The sequence below is a fragment of the Mercurialis annua genome, linkage group LG2 (assembly GCF_937616625.2).
Source record: "Mercurialis annua linkage group LG2, ddMerAnnu1.2, whole genome shotgun sequence".
Taxonomy (NCBI): domain Eukaryota; kingdom Viridiplantae; phylum Streptophyta; class Magnoliopsida; order Malpighiales; family Euphorbiaceae; genus Mercurialis; species Mercurialis annua.
The window spans coordinates 51,810,530-51,834,475 of record NC_065571.1 but is presented as its reverse complement, the minus strand read 5'-3'; the positions used below and the strand labels follow the sequence as shown (position 1 = coordinate 51,834,475).

The window sequence follows — 23,946 nt, the reverse complement described above, 5'->3', positions numbered from 1 at the left end:
TTGAGTAGTTGAATAAAGGTTTTATATTTATTAAATACAAGACTATTTGAATAAACAGTTCATCAAAACAGTCAATTGTCTAATTTAATTTACAAATGAATAGTCAAGATCTTATTTGCAATGGTAAACTGAGCCATAATGATCACAACTTGATCAAAATTTGGAGGCAATTGTAGCATCTGATCCGATATGGCGGAGGTGAATTTGCTGGGGCGGAAAATAGTACGTGATACCTAAGTCTTCGAGCATCGTCTTGATAGCAAAAACGAGGTCACTCCTCCGCCCGCTCTTCACCGACCAATCTTGGAAGTTGATAGTTTGAGAGCAATATACAGCCATTTTTAGTTTGTTCACATTTTCAATTTCTTTCACCACAAATCCATGCCCAGCGTACCAATGCTGGGGATTATTTTCCAGATACCTATTGGCAAATTAAGAAAACATGTCAAGTTTCAAATGAAAATAGAATATTCAATTTAAGCAATCATTATATATCTGTTTAAGTGGATTCAAAAATCTAAATTTATGCAATTTTTATTGATATTTACCAAATATTAACTAATTTTTTTAAAAATTTCATTTCAATTATGTCTCAATTATAGAAATTAAAATAGAACTGTATTTTTCTTATAATGTCATGTATTTTTTATTTATATAGTTGTCAATCAGAATAAATTATTAATTTATAACTGATAATGTGAAAAATTAAACTAAAAATGACTTATTATTTTATTTTTTACTTTTAAAAAATCTCTACATATATATAAAAATTCAAATTGCTGTCACATTTCCATCATTATAAAAAAATAACTCTTTTTATTTAATTTTGTAATTAAACTAAAATGGGATTTAAAAAAAAAAGAGTTAATACTGATAAGATTATAAATTTTAGTTAATAAAAATTGCAAGGTTTTTTTTTTTAAAAAAAAAAGGATCATTAGATCGAAATTCAATTTAAACAACCGCTATAACTATATTGCTAGTTTGGATAATTGATGTTCAAGATATTCAAACTATTTATTTGATGATAAATTCGTTTTGTTTTACTAACTCATCTTTAATTTTATTTCAACTGAAATTTTTAGTTAAAAATACGTGCCAATCTATTTTAGCTCTTTTTAAAAAAAAACTTGTCATGTATGCATATAATTCAACATGAAATTTACACATTACGCATACATGACAAATTTTCAAGCATAAAAAAAGTACAACTTTATTACCACATAAGCATTAGCCCAAAAATCCTCCGATAGAAAAAATTTGAATTTAATAATCAAAATAAAAAATGAGTTAAAATTTGGGCATCAAAATAAAATAAAACGATAATATTGATATTTTAAAAATTAATTATTCGATAAAAAGTAGAGTGAACTTACTGTTTGATTTTATCTTTGAGCATTCCAATCTTCTCTACTGAAGTTGCAAAATCAATTGAGAATTCAATAGCTTCGCCCATGTCAGGACTTCTATAGAAATTGGAGACTGGCTTCGTTGCCAGAACAGCATTTGGATAGTATACCTTTTCATTATCAAGTTTCAAGAAAACTGTCGTTAAAATGTTCATTTCCTCCACCAACAACTGTTAGAATTTCAAATCAAAACATAATTTTTCAGGGTATGTAATTTCTCAATCTGAAAACTAAATTCGTTCAAACAATTAAAAAAATTTAAATGACATACGATTGCGCCATCAATAACACAGCGATCACCGACGTCGAATGGATGCATCACGAAAACAAATATTAGAGCTTCAAATACAGTTGTACAAGTTTTCTTCATCATAAAAGCTACCACTAGAAGCTGTGTTGCGATGTACCAAAGGGCCTTAGAACTTGTAATTTCAAGCAACAAAATCCAAACAAAAATCGTCACAATTATTAGAACTCCACACCCAACTTTATTCAGTTGTTTCACTGCGGTCTTGGTATCACATAAAGCATGTGCAAGTGCTTTACGACCATTGTAAACCTTAATCTGAGAAAAAAATCAACATAGTCAATTATATATGATCGACGGAGATTAAAACTCTATTATTGCTAAAATTGTTACTATTAACTTATAGTAACAAAAAAAAATTGTGGCATGTTACTGTTAATAAAACGTTGTTTTAAGTAATTTGTTATATAATTTGCTATAAAATGCTCCTATAACTTAACTAATGGCAGTAATTTTTAAAATTATTGCTGTAAAATATCTTTTAGCAGTAAAAAAAGTTAGTTACAAAATTATTGTTGTCAAATAAGAAAATTTATGTAGCGCGTAACAATGTTTCATAGCATTGACCACTTGATTAGACCACCTTTTTTAACCGCCCATGTGCCATACCAAAAGAATTTCCTGCAAACAACCTCTATTCTTTTGATAGTAGTCTTTTTCAAAATGAATACTCATCAAAACTAAATTAATGAGCTGAACTCTTCTAGTCCAGCATGGGATAGACTCTTTGACAGTGTTTTAAAAACCGAACCGGTGGCCGAACCGGTGGCCGAACCGGTGGCCGAACCGGTGAGGCCACCGGTTTCCGGTCAACCGGTTGAACCGGTTTAATGGCCGGTTCAACCGGTTTGATAAATTTAAAAAAATTTAAAAAAATTTCTGATTCTCCGGTTTTTTACCGGTTCAATCCGGTCCGATCCGGTTTAACATTCGGTTTTTTACCGCTTTAATCCGGTTCAACCGGTCCAACCCAGTCCAACCAAAAAATCCGGTTTTTCGCAGTTTCAGACCGGACCACTGGCCGGTTCGCGGTTCAACCGGTCCGACCGGCCGGTCCGGTTTTTAAAACATTGCTCTTTGATGTACAGTGACTTATTCTCATTATTAGATCTTTGCAACAGTACTTATTCAGTCTGGTGGAGATAAAAGGCAGACCCAATTATTTTAGGGGGGAAGAGATCCTTTTTGTAAAGAAATAAATAATGGTGTTTATAATTAACACGTTTTAAAGGTCATATTATTTTTAAAACTTGATGTAAAAATTATGATTTTATATATAATTAACCCTTAATAATACTATACATACCATACATTAAAAGGAGCCTTCTAAATAAGAGTTATAGGAGAAAATTTGCGAGGGCGGCCACCATGCTTTCAAGCGCTACCAATCGTCGCAAGGGCGACCTTGAACCTTCATGCATGGGCGCGCTATGCCTGATCATGACACAAAATGCCAAGGAAAAATTGTGGGTGCAAACCAAAAAATCAGGGGCGCAAAGCATGTGACTGTTGAAGTCTGTTATGGACATTTATGAATTCCCTAATATGAAGTTCTGGCACACGCGGGGGGGAGCGGGGGGGGGGGGGAACTAGAAAAATTAAAATTAAGGGACAAAAAAAATTATAAAATATAACTAATCATACTGAAAATAATATATTTATATTAACCTATGATGCATATATATACTCAACTAAATAATTAAAATTGAAGTATTAAAATATAACTAATCATACTGAAAATAATATATTTATAATAACTACTATTTCAAAAAAAGATTGAAGTATTAAAATTAATTTTTTTTAAATTTGAGGGGGCGGACGTCACTTCACCCAAAAGGACTCTGGGTCCACCCCTACTGGCATATATTAGTAGTTGTTTGAAGTTTCAGGTCTAAAGCCTAGTTCGAGGGAGTGAAACGCCTTGTGTCAGCACAACAATTTCTACACTTTAAAGGGACAAGTGAAGGGGGTATTTGGTTGAGTAAATACTAACTATTTGAAATATATCAAGATTAGAATTATTAATTATCGTAAATATTCAAACCTCTCAAATATCGTTTGAAAATAATTATTATGTATTGATGGAATCTGCCATCTGATCCGGTAGATTAACCTACAAAACAGAGTAGATAGCTAACCGGACGGTGGCTGTCCGATTAACTCTCTGATGCAAAAGTCAGTATTAAGTTTTGAGCAGCGTTTTGAGTACGTGAATGTAATTGTGTGTCTAGGCATACCTCATGTTTTTTTTATAATAGATGATTGCATACCTAGCAGAGTTATAGTAGGAAAGTGAATCCTACTTTGTAGGGTTTAACCCTGATTAGCAGTGTCCTTCCTTATTCAGAGAAGAGTCCTATTTAGGAATGTCTTTCTAAATAGTCTCGTCTTCCTTATTAGGAGTTATCTTCCTAAGTTGAAGTTTGTATCCCAGTAGGAAAAATTCTTCGAGATCATATAGTAGATCTGGTCTGCTATCCGAATTCCGGGATTGGCGCGTTTTCCCCGAGTCTTCAGGGATTCGGTCTTCACCTTGCTATAATCAAGTAGAGGCGAATCCTATGGATTCGGCCCTATGGGCGCGTGCCTGAAGTCGTCTGAGAATAGATCTTCTGCGACTCGGTTCCATTGTAAGTAGAATAAGATTCGGAATCCATCATGTATCAATTTATATTGGTTTCTAAATATATGAATTATTTATTGATTTTCACTTTGTATGTCAGCTACGAGTTGATCTTTAGTAAAAGCTTCAAAGTTAGGTGTTGAACTTTAAACACCATTATTCTAACTTGTAATCTAGTTTTTAGTGAATTACAAATTTTAATTTTTAATTGATGATAGGAGTAGAAATACTCCTATATTTAGGTGTGTTTATGATTCGATATATGCATATTTTTGTATGTTTTTAAGTGTTTTGTCATCTTATTAGCATTATGAGCTTTTCAGGATAAATGCGTGTATATTGAGGATTTCGGAGCTAAATTGGTGATATTCAAGAACTTTTGGATATTGGAACGAATCGGAGCTGAGTTGCAGAGTCAACAAGCAATTTTCTGATGCAAATCATATCATATGCTGTAATACCCCGTATGCCTGACGTTGCCAAAGTAAGCAACGTGTCTAAATTTAAACAGTTAAAGCAGCCAGAAAAGGAATTATCGGAAAATAATTAAATAAAAAAAAGAGACCCGAGTAGGTCGATATTGAGATTTTAATAAGAAAATCTCAATATTAAAATTCCATAAATGAAATGGAATTATACTCAAAAAGGAAAATATGAAAAGGTGGATAAATTGCACTTAAACTCGAAAATTGGAAAATAAGGCTTTAATTCCCGGAAAATAGAAATTTAATATATTTTTGACGGGAATTAGTATTTATAAAAATAATGTCGATAAATTGATTATCGGTAAGTATTAAAATGAGATTTGGACAAAAAAGTTGGAAAAAGTGCGTTTTAGCTCAAAATTGAATTTTGAGCGTTTTTAGCCGGAAATTGCTAAAATAAACTTACGGAAATAGAATTATGAGATATTAAGGTGATATTATTTATTTGGACATAAATAATATGAAATTTATGAAGATCAAATGATTAAGCGATTAATGGGTTAAATTGGACGAAAGAAAAGTTGGAAATTGAAAGGTATGGAGGTGGCAACTTTAAGGATTAAAAGAGATACTTTGCCATTAATATAAAAGCCTATTTTATGTGATTTAAACTCAGAATAATTCCATTTTCAGCTTCCAAAAACGAGCTCATCTCCTTCCTTAGAGAAATCAACATGAAAAATTTTCAAAACTCCATAACTTCTTCGTTTTTGATCCGATTGGAGTGATTCTTGCGGCAACGGAAAGAGGAAAACGATACCTACTGATTGAGATCATCAAACCAAGGTAAAAATCTCAGCTATTGGTTAGGGTTTTGCTGTAAAAATTCTGCTTAGATTGAGCTTAGTATTGATGATGATTTAAAGCTTTAAAATGATGATTAATAAGTTAGAATGGATGGTTTATGGCATGAATTATTAATTATGAGCTGAGTTTGATGTTTTGTTGTGAGATATGAGGGTTGTCATATGTATGGGTATGGTGTATGTTAGGATTTCATGTAGGATGAAGATGAATTGGTGGTTGTTTTGGGGTTTTGATGGCCGGAAGTAATGAACCACCGTGATTCGCACGGTGGGGCTGCGTTTCAGCAGCCATGGTGCGTTGCACCATGGCTGGAGCAGCCCCTCCCTGGCCAAAACAGGGGAGGGCTGAGAGATAGTGAAGTGGGGGCTGATGCCACCCTTCCCCGATGGTTGTATCGCTTAAAATCGACGCAAATGCTAAGTGTTACGTAACTAGTTTCGAGCGTAACATAAAAACTGTTTTGAATTAAACTTTGAACTAAGATTTTAATGAGTTTAAGGTGGTGATAATGACATGATTAAAGGCTGTAGTAATTGGTGTAATGTTGAGTATATAGGCTGTTTTAGTCGACCGAAACGTTAAAGAGATAACTTGAGAATTTGACGATGTTGCTGGAAATTTTACGCTGCGAAACAGCCATGTTGCAAGGGCAATATCTCGAGCTATTTAGCTCCAAATTAAGTTCCGTTTGTTGGTACGGAAACTTAAGGATGTCGTCTATAAATGTCTAAGTATAAGTTTCTGCTATTTCGGCCTCTAAGTGGCTCAAATAAATCAGAATATTATGTCGCGCATAGCAGTTTTGAAATTTAGGACAGCCCTAAGTTGTTAACTTCGGGGCCAAATTCCGACACCTTCGGGTACTTATCTCAGTCCGAGACCTAAATGAAAGTTGTAGGCGACGTTCTGAACATTAAGAATGTCAATTTTATTTAGTGGTCGGACTGTTTTAAGTAAACGGTTTCAATAGCCGAAGTTGGCTAGAAACCTAGTTTTGGATTAATTAATTATAGTTAGATTGTAATTAATTCGAGTTATTATCGAAATTGTGTAGACTTGACGAGGCGACTACCAATGGAATCCGAAACTTACAGAACGCGAGATCGCTAGGTATTATCGAAGATTATGGATAGCAAGCAGTGAGTATATTTTACTCACTCTTATTATCGTATTAAAAACTATTTTATATATACTGTATATATTATTATTATTATTATTAAATGCATCGCATAAATTATATAGCTTGATTTTATTGGGTTGTTCTTATTGGATTGATTTATATTTGAATTGTTTGTTTATGGAGTGAACTACATTGTATTGGTTTGACTTGTTTGATATATGAATTGTATTACTTTGCTTATGACTTGTTGATTATTTGCCAATGTGAGTTTGTATATGATCCGAAGAAACGAGCTACCTATTGGGCGTCAATAGGCCGTGTGATCACCGGTGTTTATGAAAGTCTAGATATTCGTACATAGATACGTTTGATATGAGCTCATTAAATGTTGATCATATTTATAATTATGAAATGGAATATGTTTGGGTATCGGAAAGGAGGATTATAATTGTAGCAGATACGAGGTAACTCGGTCGAACTATCTCGGGACCCGTATCTGGTGGGTAACTCGGTTGAACTATCTCGGGACCCACAACTTGGGATTAAGTAGTGGCATGATGTAACTCGGTTGAATTATCTCGGGACTATGCCACGTGGTAGCGGGTAACTCGGTCGAACTATCTCGGGACCCGGCCACTCGGACGATATGATTCGAATATGAAACGGATTAGGAGAGGTTAAGGAGTTTAAGATTAAGGTTTCGATCGGATCAAATACTTGTCTTAAGTGAATTGTTTGCAAATCGCTGTGATTGTATATGTTGGAATTATTTGAAAATGTGATTGTATATATATATTTTAAAAAATGTTTTAAATGCGATGCTTATTTTGATAATATGGTAAGTAAAGTATAACTCACTCAGCTTAATAGCTGACCCCCCAATAGTGTGTTTTCAGGTACCTAGATTCTGAACTTGGCTAGAAGTCCGTCTTTGACCGGAAGTCCCTTTGGCTATGTACAGTCCCGACTTCCATAATTGCTGCAGTAGTGTAATGTTTGACTAGTGTCGTAGCCTAGTAAATTAATATGTTTTTCCTTGTTTACAGTTGTTGACAATGTGTTTATGTTTGTTTTGGCTACGATTGTCATATTTATTCCACGGAGGTAAATTCCCGTGAGGTGTATGTAACACTAGTATTGTACGCCGGGTTAGTACGTACAAGGTACAGAAACGATAGGCCCGAGCAAGTTGTAATGTTTTGCTAGTGTATATAAATGCTTCCGTTTGTAAAGTCTTTGTATGATTGTTATTTGCGAAAAAGTTTTAGCGATTTTCAGGCTTGCTACGGGTTTTGGAACTACAATTCCCATTCCCTAGCGCCGGTCGCGGCTCGAGATTTCGGGTCGTGACAAAGGTGGTATCAGAGCAGTTGGTCCAGTTACCACTGCCAGTCTATGAAAACTGTCTGTTTGACCTTAAGTACCTAGGAACTACTGCAGCGTATAGAGTCGAGCCTTATTGACTATATATGTTTGATTGAATTTTGTTAGATGGTATAAGCTGGATATTGCCGAGTAGAACGTGTGTGTGTGAGATTGCTTACGTGTTTAAGTGACTGTGATATGCTTAGATAGTTAGTCAAGCTTTAAGTTAGATAGTGCATATCATATATTAAATTATTGGATATTGTAAAAAGTGATTTGGACAGTATCACATGATTAAGAATTGTTCCTGTTCAGCATATCTGGGCAAAATGGAGCTCAGCTACTTGCTGTATCAGAAGAGGAGGAAGCGTCTCCTATTTATCAAATGGATTTCATGTAAATACTGACAGACTATCGGAGATACACCAGAACAAGTGCTTATCAGACATTGAAGGATCTTTTGTAACTCGAAGTGGGACCATTTTCCCAGAGATGGAAGTTAGTAAGGAGAGTGAGGAAAACCCATCTGAAGAGGAAGCATCAGAAGAGGTTAATTGTCGGTACATTAGGAATTTAGGACCCGACTTTGTTGAGCTATACAACGATGCACCTGAGTATTTTGGAATGTTATTCGCTAGACCTCGTCAGATAGCCAACGATCATGAGTGGAATGACGATTCCATTCCACCTTTCTTCTTTCGACGTGAGAGACCGAAATTCCCTTTTCGTAGGAGTACTGCTCCTAGTATTTGGCATTACCCTGCAATTATGCATAGAGGTAGAGGCAGTGCTAGACGCGCTAGAGGATGCGGATGTGGCATTGCGACCCGAGAAGGGTGAGTCCAGTGAGACGCCCTCAAGTACGAAATGCTTTCTATGCTTATGTGCCAAACATGTTTATGTGATTGAAATGTTTGTATTGCTTTGTTTATTTTGTGATCGATTGATATGGCATGCATTGATAGAATTGTGTATTGTTAGGATAATGCCTATAGAGATAGATTGAGAAACCTGCGCATATAGACTTTATTCTAAACATATACGATACTTGAAAATTAAGAATGCATAAAATACATAACATACATAATATATATAGCGTGAAATGTAATCCCCTATATTACGTTTCCATTACCACAAGGATGGTAAACGATTTTAAAGAAAGTACGCTATGAAAGATTGACACGTGAGCCTAAGGACTACGTGAGATAAGAATATGATTGAGATGGCGAAGATGGGTGAGTATCGAAGACGGGGAAACAAAATATTTGTTGAGCAATGCTAAAAGAGGATGGCATTGACATAAAACACTTAGATAAGTGTTAAAGGATGACGAAAATTCCAATAATCGAAAATCATAATAAACCCCAATAAATAATAATGAAAAGCCATTTATGTCGCAGAGTGTGTAATCTGAAGGGACTTACGATTTTTCAAAAAGATACAAAAATCTTATGATTTTAATAGTGCAATTGTGCTCAGACATCGCATATGGCATATCATGATCACGTTAGGAATGCATAAAAAAAATGATTTTCAAAAATATAGATCATGCATCATATTTGTATAAACATCAAAGAAAACGTGATTTTATCGAGCAACTCTTTAGTGATGAGAGGTGTCATCACTCTGAGCTACAATTGTACCAATGTTTTCAAACAATTTAAAGTAAAAGTATTTGAATCGAAAGAAAAGTTTGAAAGACTGGTCGACCAGCAATGTTTGAAATGTATCTGTTTTGTAAGAAACTCAGATGTAAAGCCCTGCGACAATAATAATAAAAGATTCTTGACCAACAAGAATGAATATATGTGATAAAATACACCCCAATATAAGAAATGAGCCCTAATAATAATAAGAAAATATTGATATTTATCGATGCGAGACGTGTAAGATATCAGTGAGACACCTATGATTGGTACTTACCCAGGAATGAGATGGGGTAAACATAGAAAGTGTGCATCAAAAAGAAAAGAAAACATAAAAGACCCGAAAAACATACGGGCCACGGGAAAGACCATGGAAGGATGAGAAGAATCGAACAGTAAGTGTATAACGCATAGTACTCGATAAGAACAAACGGGGAAATAGCAGATCATAGTGAGGTAGTCTGACAGAAAGACACCTAAGATGAAGAGTAAAGAAATAAGTTAAGAGGATATGAATTTGGAATAGCCGCAAACAAAAAGAGTCAAATGTAAGAGTTCGACATAAGCCTAAGATCGACCTTACTGATAGATTAGATGTCAGTAAGAGTCCGATATAAAGATGTACGGACGATCCAGAGTGTAATACGTCGACAGGTTCGAAAGAGGAATAGTTTTACCTCCTATTGATAGTTGATATTGGAAATATCAAAACAAAAGTGCAAGAGGATCGGGAAAATGATAAGACAAAGATAAAGAACTTAAATGGACGATAATAAAGGAATTATCGGTCTTGCGTTCATTAGGACCAAGAGAGGTCATGTACAATAGGCACATTGGAATAAGAGATAGGGAGATCGGAAAGCATTGGGTTAAGATAGACAAAGGATCAAGAAGTATTGGAATGGGATCGATGATATAATCGAGAAACATAATAAAAAAAAAGAAAGGATTACGTCGGACGATGGTAAAGACGCTACCAATCCGATATAGACGAGTAAAGTTAAATGATTGAGAGATAAGAAGTACAAAAAAAAAATGGATGTGAAACACAAGGAGTAATGCTTAGTGAGTATTCAACTTCATGAGATTCAATATTAGGACACCACAAAGTATGATATTGGTATAAAAGGAAAGATTTCCTATATACCATTAGGCTTTAATAAGGATATCAGACGAATAATCGTCTAATTCTAACTGTTGACTAAGTTAGTAAATAATTAAGTTAGAGTGTCGCATCAAAAACGTGAAAGGAAAAGATAAGCATAGACATGACCGGATACGTGAAAGACACGAGGAACGTCAAGGAAAGATGACATTAGATTTCGATAAACTCGGAAGTTTATGTGATGCGAAACAAAGGTAGAGACTATCAAGAATAGTAACACCTAACAAGAAAATGTTAGGATTAAGATTAAGATTTGAGAAACGATTAAAAGGAAATCGATAGAATTATTATGGAATAATAATTCATCATGAATATCGAAGAATACAAACAACTAAAGGACAAGGAAAAACATTAATTTGGAATAAGAAGTGCCTAATGGTCATAACATATCGAGAGATAAATCGAGATTAAGAAAGGAAAATAAAGGAACGACGTTAGTCGAGTGTAAGATAATAAGTTACGCATTGTTTGGTCCAGAAAAACATGGTAACCCGAAAATCAAGGACTAAGATGCGAGATAAAATAAAGGATAAACCTTATACTTAGTATGAACAATATAAATGCATGTTAAGTGGAGATGTTAAGAAGGAATTTCCAAAGCAAGGTATATTGGGATTGGCAACGATATAACGCAATTCCAAATTAGCTCATGAAGCTATCTTTCGGACCCCGAAACGTCAGTGGTTTTTTTTAAAATCAAAATCAATGGATATAAGTAAATGATATTGCATAGATAAAATTTGGATAATCTAATCATGGCATTATTCAATTGGATTAGTTGTTTTTCAAGCTCAAAGATGAGCCAAAAACATGAGTTAACCTAAGGGTAAAAGTATGGCTAGTAGCCAATTTTGAGGACGATTTCAGACATTAAGGGATTGTCGAAAGGGAATTTGGTCTTAATGAAAGTTGTAGACGGGATAGCAAAATATAAGGATACTGAATTTAATTTAGAGTTAAACGTTTTTAAACGCTTGGTTCATCGACTTGAATAACGGCCTATAAGACCTACAAGTGCAGTCTCAAAACTACCTCAAGAAGGCGGTTTCAGCGCAAGTTTTTGACTTCATCGAGCATTATTTTGACTCGATGTTCAAATAAAAGTTGGAGATAGCATTGCGGACTATAAGTTTATCAATTTTATTTGACAAACGAGCTACTCGATATAAGTGATTTTAAGGGTCAAAATTGACCAGAAGAGCAATTTTGGATAAATAACTTAAAATATTAAGTTATTTAATTAAACTATTTTAAATTAATCAAATACGATTTTGATTAATAAATAAAGGTATTAAAAGGACGTCTTAAGGTTGTATCAAGTATGATACAATACAAATACGACATGCAGAGTAATGAGGAAAGAACGATGAACATGAGCATATTCAAACGAGACATTAGCAGATGGCGGGAATAAATTTCCAACCTATAATAAGTGAGATCCGTTTATAACGGAAAGTGTGTGTGAAGCAGTTACGTGAGAACGCAGGAGTTATGCAATAGTTGTAGTGACAAGCATACACGCCACTAATGTGATAAAGCGGACAATATAAGGAGATGGTAAAATCTTTACCAGAATAAAATAATTTAGCTATAAGAAAATTCGAGGACGAATTTTTATAAGTGGGGAAGAATGTAATACCCCGTATGCCTGACGTTGCCAAAGTAAGCAACGTGTCTAAATTTAAACAGTTAAAGCAGCCAGAAAAGGAATTATCGGAAAATAATTAAATAAAAAAAAGAGACCCGAGTAGGTCGATATTGAGATTTTAATAAGAAAATCTCAATATTAAAATTCCATAAATGAAATGGAATTATACTCAAAAAGGAAAATATGAAAAGGTGGATAAATTGCACTTAAACTCGAAAATTGGAAAATAAGGCTTTAATTCCCGGAAAATAGAAATTTAATATATTTTTGACGGGAATTAGTATTTATAAAAATAATGTCGATAAATTGATTATCGGTAAGTATTAAAATGAGATTTGGACAAAAAAGTTGGAAAAAGTGCGTTTTAGCTCAAAATTGAATTTTGAGCGTTTTTAGCCGGAAATTGCTAAAATAAACTTACGGAAATAGAATTATGAGATATTAAGGTGATATTATTTATTTGGACATAAATAATATGAAATTTATGAAGATCAAATGATTAAGCGATTAATGGGTTAAATTGGACGAAAGAAAAGTTGGAAATTGAAAGGTATGGAGGTGGCAACTTTAAGGATTAAAAGAGATACTTTGCCATTAATATAAAAGCCTATTTTATGTGATTTAAACTCAGAATAATTCCATTTTCAGCTTCCAAAAACGAGCTCATCTCCTTCCTTAGAGAAATCAACATGAAAAATTTTCAAAACTCCATAACTTCTTCGTTTTTGATCCGATTGGAGTGATTCTTGCGGCAACGGAAAGAGGAAAACGATACCTACTGATTGAGATCATCAAACCAAGGTAAAAATCTCAGCTATTGGTTAGGGTTTTGCTGTAAAAATTCTGCTTAGATTGAGCTTAGTATTGATGATGATTTAAAGCTTTAAAATGATGATTAATAAGTTAGAATGGATGGTTTATGGCATGAATTATTAATTATGAGCTGAGTTTGATGTTTTGTTGTGAGATATGAGGGTTGTCATATGTATGGGTATGGTGTATGTTAGGATTTCATGTAGGATGAAGATGAATTGGTGGTTGTTTTGGGGTTTTGATGGCCGGAAGTAATGAACCACCGTGATTCGCACGGTGGGGCTGCGTTTCAGCAGCCATGGTGCGTTGCACCATGGCTGGAGCAGCCCCTCCCTGGCCAAAACAGGGGAGGGCTGAGAGATAGTGAAGTGGGGGCTGATGCCACCCTTCCCCGATGGTTGTATCGCTTAAAATCGACGCAAATGCTAAGTGTTACGTAACTAGTTTCGAGCGTAACATAAAAACTGTTTTGAATTAAACTTTGAACTAAGATTTTAATGAGTTTAAGGTGGTGATAATGACATGATTAAAGGCTGTAGTAATTGGTGTAATGTTGAGTATATAGGCTGTTTTAGTCGACCGAAACGTTAAAGAGATAACTTGAGAATTTGACGATGTTGCTGGAAATTTTACGCTGCGAAACAGCCATGTTGCAAGGGAAATATCTCGAGCTATTTAGCTCCAAATTAAGTTCCGTTTGTTGGTACGGAAACTTAAGGATGTCGTCTATAAATGTCTAAGTATAAGTTTCTGCTATTTCGGCCTCTAAGTGGCTCAAATAAATCAGAATATTATGTCGCGCATAGCAGTTTTGAAATTTAGGACAGCCCTAAGTTGTTAACTTCGGGGCCAAATTCCGACACCTTCGGGTACTTATCTCAGTCCGAGACCTAAATGAAAGTTGTAGGCGACGTTCTGAACATTAAGAATGTCAATTTTATTTAGTGGTCGGACTGTTTTAAGTAAACGGTTTCAATAGCCGAAGTTGGCTAGAAACCTAGTTTTGGATTAATTAATTATAGTTAGATTGTAATTAATTCGAGTTATTATCGAAATTGTGTAGACTTGACGAGGCGACTACCAATGGAATCCGAAACTTACAGAACGCGAGATCGCTAGGTATTATCAAAGATTATGGATAGCAAGCAGTGAGTATATTTTACTCACTCTTATTATCGTATTAAAAACTATTTTATATATACTGTATATATTATTATTATTATTATTAAATGCATCGCATAAATTATATAGCTTGATTTTATTGGGTTGTTCTTATTGGATTGATTTATATTTGAATTGTTTGTTTATGGAGTGAACTACATTGTATTGGTTTGACTTGTTTGATATATGAATTGTATTACTTTGCTTATGACTTGTTGATTATTTGCCAATGTGAGTTTGTATATGATCCGAAGAAACGAGCTACCTATTGGGCGTTAATAGGCCGTGTGATCACCGGTGTTTATGAAAGTCTAGATATTCGTACATAGATACGTTTGATATGAGCTCATTAAATGTTGATCATATTTATAATTATGAAATGGAATATGTTTGGGTATCGGAAAGGAGGATTATAATTGTAGCAGATACGAGGTAACTCGGTCGAACTATCTCGGGACCCGTATCTGGTGGGTAACTCGGTTGAACTATCTCGGGACCCACAACTTGGGATTAAGTAGTGGCATGATGTAACTCGGTTGAATTATCTCGGGACTATGCCACGTGGTAGCGGGTAACTCGGTCGAACTATCTCGGGACCCGGCCACTCGGACGATATGATTCGAATATGAAACGGATTAGGAGAGGTTAAGGAGTTTAAGATTAAGGTTTCGATCGGATCAAATACTTGTCTTAAGTGAATTGTTTGCAAATCGCTGTGATTGTATATGTTGGAATTATTTGAAAATGTGATTGTATATATATATTTTAAAAAATGTTTTAAATGCGATGCTTATTTTGATAATATGGTAAGTAAAGTATAACTCACTCAGCTTAATAGCTGACCCCCCAATAGTGTGTTTTCAGGTACCTAGATTCTGAACTTGGCTAGAAGTCCGTCTTTGACCGGAAGTCCCTTTGGCTATGTACAGTCCCGACTTCCATAATTGCTGCAGTAGTGTAATGTTTGACTAGTGTCGTAGCCTAGTAAATTAATATGTTTTTCCTTGTTTACAGTTGTTGACAATGTGTTTATGTTTGTTTTGGCTACGATTGTCATATTTATTCCACGGAGGTAAATTCCCGTGAGGTGTATGTAACACTAGTATTGTACGCCGGGTTAGTACGTACAAGGTACAGAAACGATAGGCCCGAGCAAGTTGTAATGTTTTGCTAGTGTATATAAATGCTTCCGTTTGTAAAGTCTTTGTATGATTGTTATTTGCGAAAAAGTTTTAGCGATTTTCAGGCTTGCTACGGGTTTTGGAACTACAATTCTCATTCCCTAGCGCCGGTCGCGGCTCGAGATTTCGGGTCGTGACATATGCGGGCGCACAAGAGTGGTATGCGGGCGCACAAGAGGGTGATGAGGGCGCATAAAGCTTCTACGTGAGCGCACATCGTCAGAAGAAAATAGCTTCTACGCGGGCGCATAAAACGTCTACGCGGGCGCATAAAACGTCTACGCGAGCGCATAGACCAAAGTATGCGGGCGCGTAGTTCTGGTATGCGGGCGCATACGACGGCAGAAGTTGACGAAAATTGGACAAAAATACCCCGACATGTCACCGATCTTCACCAAATTCAAGGACGTTTCTGGGTTTTCATAGAAACTCGACCTAAAGTCAGTGGCCGAGACAAAAGACATATAAATAGCACTTTGGACATCATAATTAAGGTTCGCTTAGTTCGTTTGCCATTGTATTAGACTAAAAACACTAGATTAGCTTAATTTCAGTATTAGTTCATCGTTCTTCGATTTGATTACTCTTTGAGCTGGATTTTATTCTTCGATATTATATTGAGATTTTTATGCAAGTAAGGTACGATAATTCAGAGAGATCTTTTTCATTGTTTATCTTATCAATTATGAATTCCATATATTATATTATTGGTTTATCTTTGATCATGAGTAACTAAACCCATCGTGGGAATTATTAATAGGATTTATGTCTGTTTAAACAAATTGGATTGGTGGGTTGTTGTTGTTATTATGTTTTAATTATTGTTCTTAACGCTTGAATTTATTTAGCTAATTTATTCATTGTCCTGTGTTTTGGTTTTAACTTGAGAGAGTAAAACTGAAATAGACCAATATTATTAAGAACGTAGGAGTTAATTGTGCAAGAGTGAATTGACGAGTACGTGTTCTTAGGGTTTGCTTCATAAACATCAATTGATCAAGAGAGTGAGTAATTACCCTAGTTTTAGTTCGTTGTAAGTTTTTGCCTGCAATTGCTCGACAGAAAATTTTAGGTGTTTACGATTAGGCTGAACCTTAGTAAAACAACCAAATTCATATTCCAATCTGATTGAACAGCATAATGAAAGTTAATAATCCCTGCTTTATCTATTATTGTTTAACATCAATTTAATTACAGCTTTAGTTTATTAATTTATACTAGTTTGATTTAGTCTTTTAATTTACACAACAAAACAAAAATATCTTTTCAACTAGCCAAATCGAGTCTGCTAACTGGTTGTCTTTAGTAGTTTTCTCTATGGGTACGATATCCGGACTTCACAGTCTGCATTACGAGTTGACACTGTACGTTTGCAGTATTTTGCCAACAATTGAGTAATAAAGATAAGTGTGTATTTAAACTAAACCATTTTAAAATTATTTTGTCAATTTTCTAATTTCTTAAAAAATTTCTATTTTTTCTTAAATAAAGTTCAATTTTTTAAACAATTTATATTCATCCCCTTTAAAATAATATTTGTAATTTAAGTTCATTTCTTTTAAAATCCTTTATTTTAGTTTATTTTATTAATTTTAAATTACTTTAGTAAAATATAAAATTTTACATAGTAATTGAACTAATAATATATTAAAATATAAAATATTAGACAATTAAATTCAGAAAATATATTAGCAATATATCTAGAGGTGGCCATGGGCCGGGTTAGCCCGTGAACCGCCCCGGTCAAATCCGGCCCGGAACCGGTCAAACGCGGAACCAGACTAAAACCGGCCCGGAACCGTACAAAGGGCGGTTCCGGACCGGTTCCAGATTTGTTGAACCATGAACCAGCGGTTCCGGGTCAAAACCGATGGTTCAAGGGTCGAAACCGTTGATGAAAAATATATATTATATTTTTAAAATATATATTATATCTTTATCATATAATATATTTACTTTTGCAATTATATATATGTTATATCAGTTTTAGTTAAACTTTTGGTTAATATTTTAATTTAAAAAAATCTGTATTTTCTTATAATACTATATTCGTGAGTTATTTTATTGTTAAATTACATTTTTTAGTAATTAAATTTTAATTTTTTTTCTAAACCATCCTAAACTGGAACCGTCCGGTTCTGAACCGTCATGGAACCGTCTCTTAGGCGGTTCCGGGCCGATTCCACTTTTTCTTGAACCGTCGGAACCGCCGGGTTATGAACCGTGGCCACCTCTAAATATATCTATAGTATATATAAAAGTACAGATGGAGAGGGGATTTATTTACGGTAATGCCTGTAAAAAAAACTTAATAATTATTTTAATATTTTATATTAAATCAATTTATAATCATCTATACTATCGCTATGCTTAATATTCAAATAAAACTCTAAACTTCCGAAACTATAGCCCTTTTTATTCTAAAGTTTTAAAAAGCTATTTTATAGTATATAGTTTTCACAATAGCTATTTTATAGTATATGGTTTCATACGATATTTTCTATTCCAACAAAAACTCTGACTAATTTAACATTGATTATAATCTAATATATTTTAGTACAACTGTAACAATTTTAATTTATAAAACATTACATTTATTGCTACGTTTATTATTAGTATAATGAATCAATATAATTGATATTGTTAATCTAACTCATAAAGATATTTCATAACCGAACAAAAAATCTAACTAATTTTATATTAATTATATATAAAATGCATTAGATTATAATAAATTTAATATATAATAAATTAACGTATTTATATGCTTGGGGATGAGGAAGCACTTATGGTAGGAATTGAACCCACGACTTTAGTTGCGCAGCGCTTATACCATTTGAGTTACAGCTTGTTGGTAAAAAAAATGTTATTAACATTAGTTAATTTTGAAAAACTAATAAATTAAAGTATAATATTTATTTATAATAAACATTCTATTATAATAAAATTTATTAATTTTATTTATGATAAATTTAATTAACATATAAGTTGATCAGTCACATTATGAATTATGAGTCACGATGCTAAATTAGTGTGTGGAACTATATATACTGTAAGGACTGGAAGATACATTGAGGAAGAACCGGAAGTTTCTTTGGCTAGAGTGTGATTCAATGTTCGAAGTCAAAGCATAGGTGGAAGATACGTTAATGGCCAAATGTCGTAAAAAGCCAAACCTTTTATAAAAGTTTCACAAAAGTCCCGATCTTTCAATTTTGTCGATTTTGGCCAAAAACATATTATTTGATTTTAATTATGGCCAACTCTCAATTTGATTTCAATTTGTCTATGTGGCGCCTACATGGCATGCACATATATTAAAAGGTCAAGACTTTTGTAAAACCAAATAATTCATTTTTGGCCAAAATCGACAAAATTAAAAGGTAATAACTTTTGTAAAACTAAATAATCAATTTTTAGCCAAAATCGACAAAATTAAAAGGTCAGAACTTTTGTGAAACTTTTGTGAAAGGTTTGGCCTTTTTACGACATTTGGCCTAATCTTTTTAATTCGAAATCAAAGCATAGGTGGACAAACTACCTAGAAATTATTTCAAAAATCTGTTTTCGTGTTTCTCATAGAATGGAATCAAGTGGCGGATAAGCTAGCAAGGTATGGAGTCTCGGCAGTTGCTTACTCTTGGTGGGATTCAGCTCCGATTCTTGTCAGACTTCTATTAGTCATGATTGTAATAGGCAAGAATCATATCGATTCTGCTAATTTTTAGTTTTTTGGTTGGCTGTATCAAACATTTTATTTTATTTTATTATATTCGTGGTCTTTAAAAGCGTGATTCAAATGCTAAGAGAGTATCAACTAGTTGAAATGTAAAGGTGCGTTTTTGATTTCTATATTCCATCATTTTACTAAAAAAAAGTAGTGTGTAGAAGTGGGGTTAAAAATATTTTTTAGAACACCGAATTATAGTTTTTTTACTAAACGGTTACCGAATTATAAAAAGTTATAAAATAATTACCGATCTATAGTTTTTTGACATAATGGTTATTGAACCTTAAAAAGTTACAAAACCATTACTAGAGTATTATTCTTTTACAAATGGATTACTATATTGATGATGTAAACAAGCAAAATATGTATAATAAGATAACCTTTTTGTAATAAAAAAACAAAAATTCGATAACCGTTTTGTAAAAAAAGACTATAGTTCGATAACCGTTTTTTTACTTTTTATAGTTCAGTAACCAATATATAAAAATATTATAGTTCTGTAACTATTTTATAACTTGTTATAATTCCGTAATCATTTTATAAAAACATTATAATTCAGTGACCTAAAAATATTTAACCCGTAGAAGTGTCTTTTACTAAGGTAAGAAAAATAGGAGAAATACTTGCGTGAACCTAGTTCGCCACGTAGGATTATGTACCATCCATTTATCGTATGACACGTGGCCACAATAAATGTACTAACCAATCAATAAATATCACATTAATTCTTTGCATTTTAATGTGAATTAATGTGATATTTATTGATTGGTTAGTACATTTATTGTGGCCACGTGTCACACGATAAATGGATGGTACATAATCCTACATGGTGAACTAGGTTCACCTAAGAATTTCTCGAAAAATAGAGTAATTAGTAATTACCACCCAGTCTGTGAGAGATTTTCTCTGAATTTGTCCATTCTCAGATGCTTCAAGCAGTGGAAAAACAAGATCCACCTCTTCCTTAATCATAAACCTGTGGAAGTCCTCTTCCTCAATGTATCTATCCAAAACAGCAAAAGCTTTATTTCATGGAAAATTTGAACCTGCAGAGACTTAGTAATCATTCAGAATAATAAATATTACTTACTTGGAACCAGGCTTAGCCACATTATTGAAAATATGATACGCAGCAGCAATCGCCTGCATCTCGTTGTGAATCTCATTATCATAAGCTTTCGTATTCCTTCCATAAACGCTCTCTTTTAATGCATCAGAAAGTGTACAGAGTCTTGAATGAGTGATTGCATCTACCAAGGTTTTCATAGTCCCAGCTGAAACTTTTTCTTGCTTCATCCTATAAAGTTTCTCCATATCAATCACTTTAGTCTCTTTTTTCTTACTTTTTTTCGTACTCCTGAAACTGAGTTGACCCGTGGTACTTGATTTTCCAATTTTCTCAGCCTCTTCTATCAGCGGAGGCCCTGAAAGTGTCTGCAAAACATACTGATGAAATATCGATTCTTGAATTCTGTCGAAGAACGTGTTTACGTGAAAACTACAGGCTAAAATCTTTAATAATAAAGTCTTGATCACCCACAAAAATGATCCGATAAGAAGCGCGGAAAGAGTATAAGTTATGCCGTGCAGAATATTTCTAGCTTTTTTAGAACGCTTCATGTCAGAATCAAATAAAAGTACCCAAGCAATAAGAACCAATCCGATCCACAAAAACACCCGAACACTTTTTTTCAATCCGTAAACGAAATACAAAACCTTTTTTCGCAGTAAAAAGTTCATCTCGATCAATAAAACAATGAAATTCATAAACCAAGTAGTGACCATCATTCCAGAGAGAATTACAAGAACAAGAACACACCATTTCCAAACCTCCAAGCCCCAAATCTTATATTCCTCAAGCTTCTCAACAGTCAAACTTGCAATCAAGAAACCCAAAAGGCAAATAGATATAATCCATTGCATAACAACTTTAAAACCTAATTTCTTGTTATTATCTTTTAAAGATTGAACTTTCTTGACAACATCCTCCACATCGTCGTCATCCTCGTCACTGACACGTTCGGAAAGTCCTACTGTTGCTTGCGGAGCGATGTTTGTCCGAATAAAAGAATTATGACTAGATTTGCTATTATATGATCCTCTACTCAATGACCTCCTGAAAGATGAGTTTCTAGAAATATGTTCTTCAATATGAGCTAAATTATCATCTTCGAGTACAGAAGCATCAACAAGAAGTGGCTGCTCTCCAAATCTTGATTTCGGTTTTGAATACATTGACCTTGCCATAGTTCTTCTTCGAGTCAGAATATTTTCATCAGGTACTGGTATTCTTGGGGGCTTACTGGAACTCGGCCTTCGGCTCATTTTTGCTAACCCAGTAGCTGAGGCAATTAGGTCTTCATCGTCTGGGACTGTTATTAGCATTTCTGTATTAACCGTTCTCTTCTCTGCCGTGCTGCTTTCGCCGCCTAATGAATCAATATGTGGGATTTTTGGGGGCTTACCGGGACTCGGACTCGTTTTTGTTAACCCAGTAGCTGAGTCTTTTAGGTCCTCATTTCTTGGGACTGTTATTAGCAGTTCTTTATTAGCTGTTCTCTTCTCCGCCATGCTTCTTTCGCCGCCTAAGGAAAATAAAGAATCAATTTGTAAGAGACTGGTTTAAAAAAAAGTAGTAAGAACTTACTGATGGTTCACTTTAATGGTGAAGGTCAAGTATCATAAACACGGATATAAAAAAACGGAACACTAGAATACAAACAATGCGAAATGGCCTTATTTTTAGGGTTTTATGTTAAAATTGAGGATTAAATATTTTTTAGGTTGCCGAAATATAGTACTTTTAAAAAACGGTTACCGAATTATAAAAAATTATAAGGTGGTTATCAAATTGTTGTATTATTATAAAATGATTACCGAACTATAGATAGTTATAAAACACTTACCAAACTATAGTTTTTTTTTTTACAAAACGGTTACCGAGAAAAAGTTATCTTACTATATATATTTTTCTTGTGCACATCATCAAGATGGTAATCTATTTGTAAAAAAATAATACTTCAGTAACCGTGTTATAACTTTTTGTAGTTCACCATTTTGTAAAAAAGCTATAGTTCGGTAACTATTTTTGTAATTTTTTATAATTTGGTTAACCGTTTAGTAAAACCACTATAGTTCGGTGACTTAAAAACTTTTAACCCTAAAATTAAAGTTTTATATCTGAAACATCAAATATTTGATAAGTTTCCGAAACCAAAATCGAAATCGTTAATTGAATAAAGTGTCCATGCTACCACGTGAAGATTAAAGAGATACAAAACTTAGAGAATATTGATTCTGTTTACCTGAAACACAATCAATAACTATAATCTGTCAAATCACTCCATATTAAATGATCCAAATGCTCTATATCACGGGCCCACGAACACGGAGAAATGGGATATTTGAATACAGCGATATTTTCAAGTTTTCTACATAGAAAATGAAATTTTGGATACGTAATGTCAAGTGTTTGAAACGTTTTTGAAACAGGACTCGTTGATTTAATGAAATATCATGCTACCTAGCCCAAATGGAACTGAAAACAGCTGGTTGAATTGGTTTTGTTACAAGAGCTATTTTGTTGTGAGTTTCTCAAAGAAGATGTGTAGAGGGTGCAGAGAGTATCTTTGGGTATGGATAGCTGTCTCTTAAAATTGGATTTTGAAGAAATTGTTTTGAAGAATTTTTTTTGAGAAAATTGTTTTGAAGAATTCAAATGAAACTAACGACGTGCTTAATTGTTTTGTGGGACGTGCTTGAGTGAACTTTCTTCATGGCTAAAGGGCAAGTTAGACCTCTAAATCTTTATTTCTCCACAGTTCAACTCTTTTTCAATACTATTCAAATAGCTAGATACTCCTATTACAACGCGGGTCAATTTCTAACCCCTTTATAAGGAGAATTTTTTATGCAAACCAAGTCCATCTCGTAGGATTTATGAACCATCCATTTAATACGTGTAACGTGGCGTGATTATTTATAACAACCAATCAATTAAATGAACATTAATTCTTAATAAAATATATTAAATAATCATTAAACAATGAAATAAGAAAGAACTTAATCAAACAATTTTTTTTATTATTTTTTAATTAATTTATATATTAAAAAATTAAACATATTTATTATTACATGTGTAGATTTGTTATTGGTGTATATTTAATACATTTGGCTGTTGTATGCTGTGGACATACACATCAGATGCCACCTAACCAAAAGTTAACAGTATTAAAAAAATTAACGACATGAACGGTTGGGATATTAAATAGAAGTTTGAGGACTATTAGGATAAAAATTAAAATTTAAGGATGGTTGAGGGAGAGAAGAAAATTCGGGAATCGTTAGTAAAAATTACCCAACTTTTTAAGGTACTATATATAAAATTATGTCATTCCTTAGTCTCATTAGAAATCTATTTTTTATAAGGTTTTAATAGATCATAAGATAAAGAGAGAAGATCAGTGTCATCTACTAGTTGAGATTA

At 33.6% G+C, this 23,946-nt stretch overlaps 1 protein-coding gene and 2 long non-coding RNA genes across 4 annotated transcripts; 2 read left to right on the top strand and 1 right to left on the bottom strand.

Moving 5' to 3' along the window:
• On the bottom strand, positions 1-23,092 carry LOC126670529 (mechanosensitive ion channel protein 10-like). Its single transcript, XM_050364282.1, has 6 exons — positions 22,766-23,092; positions 20,551-22,045; positions 20,343-20,463; positions 1,681-1,974; positions 1,377-1,579; positions 1-421 (listed from the first exon to the last, which is right to left on the bottom strand). The coding sequence occupies exons 2-6, from the start codon at positions 22,029-22,031 to the stop codon at positions 154-156; spliced, it is 2,367 nt and encodes a 788-aa protein (XP_050220239.1). The 5' UTR covers positions 22,032-22,045; positions 22,766-23,092; the 3' UTR covers positions 1-153.
• LOC126670540 (uncharacterized) lies at positions 4,968-7,983 on the top strand. The gene is made up of 3 exons (XR_008790057.1): positions 4,968-5,610; positions 6,686-6,770; positions 7,637-7,983. It is a non-coding gene; the product is annotated as an uncharacterized LOC126670540 (long non-coding RNA).
• On the top strand, positions 12,663-15,749 carry LOC130015049 (uncharacterized). 2 transcript variants are annotated; one of them, XR_008790058.1, is made up of 3 exons: positions 12,663-13,376; positions 14,452-14,536; positions 15,403-15,749. It is a non-coding gene; the product is annotated as an uncharacterized LOC130015049 (long non-coding RNA). The 2 variants fall into 2 exon arrangements; XR_008790059.1 differs by having other exon boundaries at positions 12,666-13,376; positions 14,452-14,507.
• Positions 23,093-23,946: the final 854 nt, after the last annotated feature.

Coding starts and splice junctions, on each gene's coding strand:
- LOC126670529 (XM_050364282.1), bottom strand. CDS start 22,031: ATGGCGGAGAAGAGAACAGCTAATAAAGAACTGCTAATAACAGTCCCA. Junction 1,975..20,342: donor AATCTCTCACAGACTGGGTG/GTAATTACTAAT, acceptor TTTTTTTCTCAG/ATTAAGGTTTACAATGGTCG. Junction 422..1,376: donor CTCAAAGATAAAATCAAACA/GTAAGTTCACTC, acceptor ATTTGCCAATAG/GTATCTGGAAAATAATCCCC.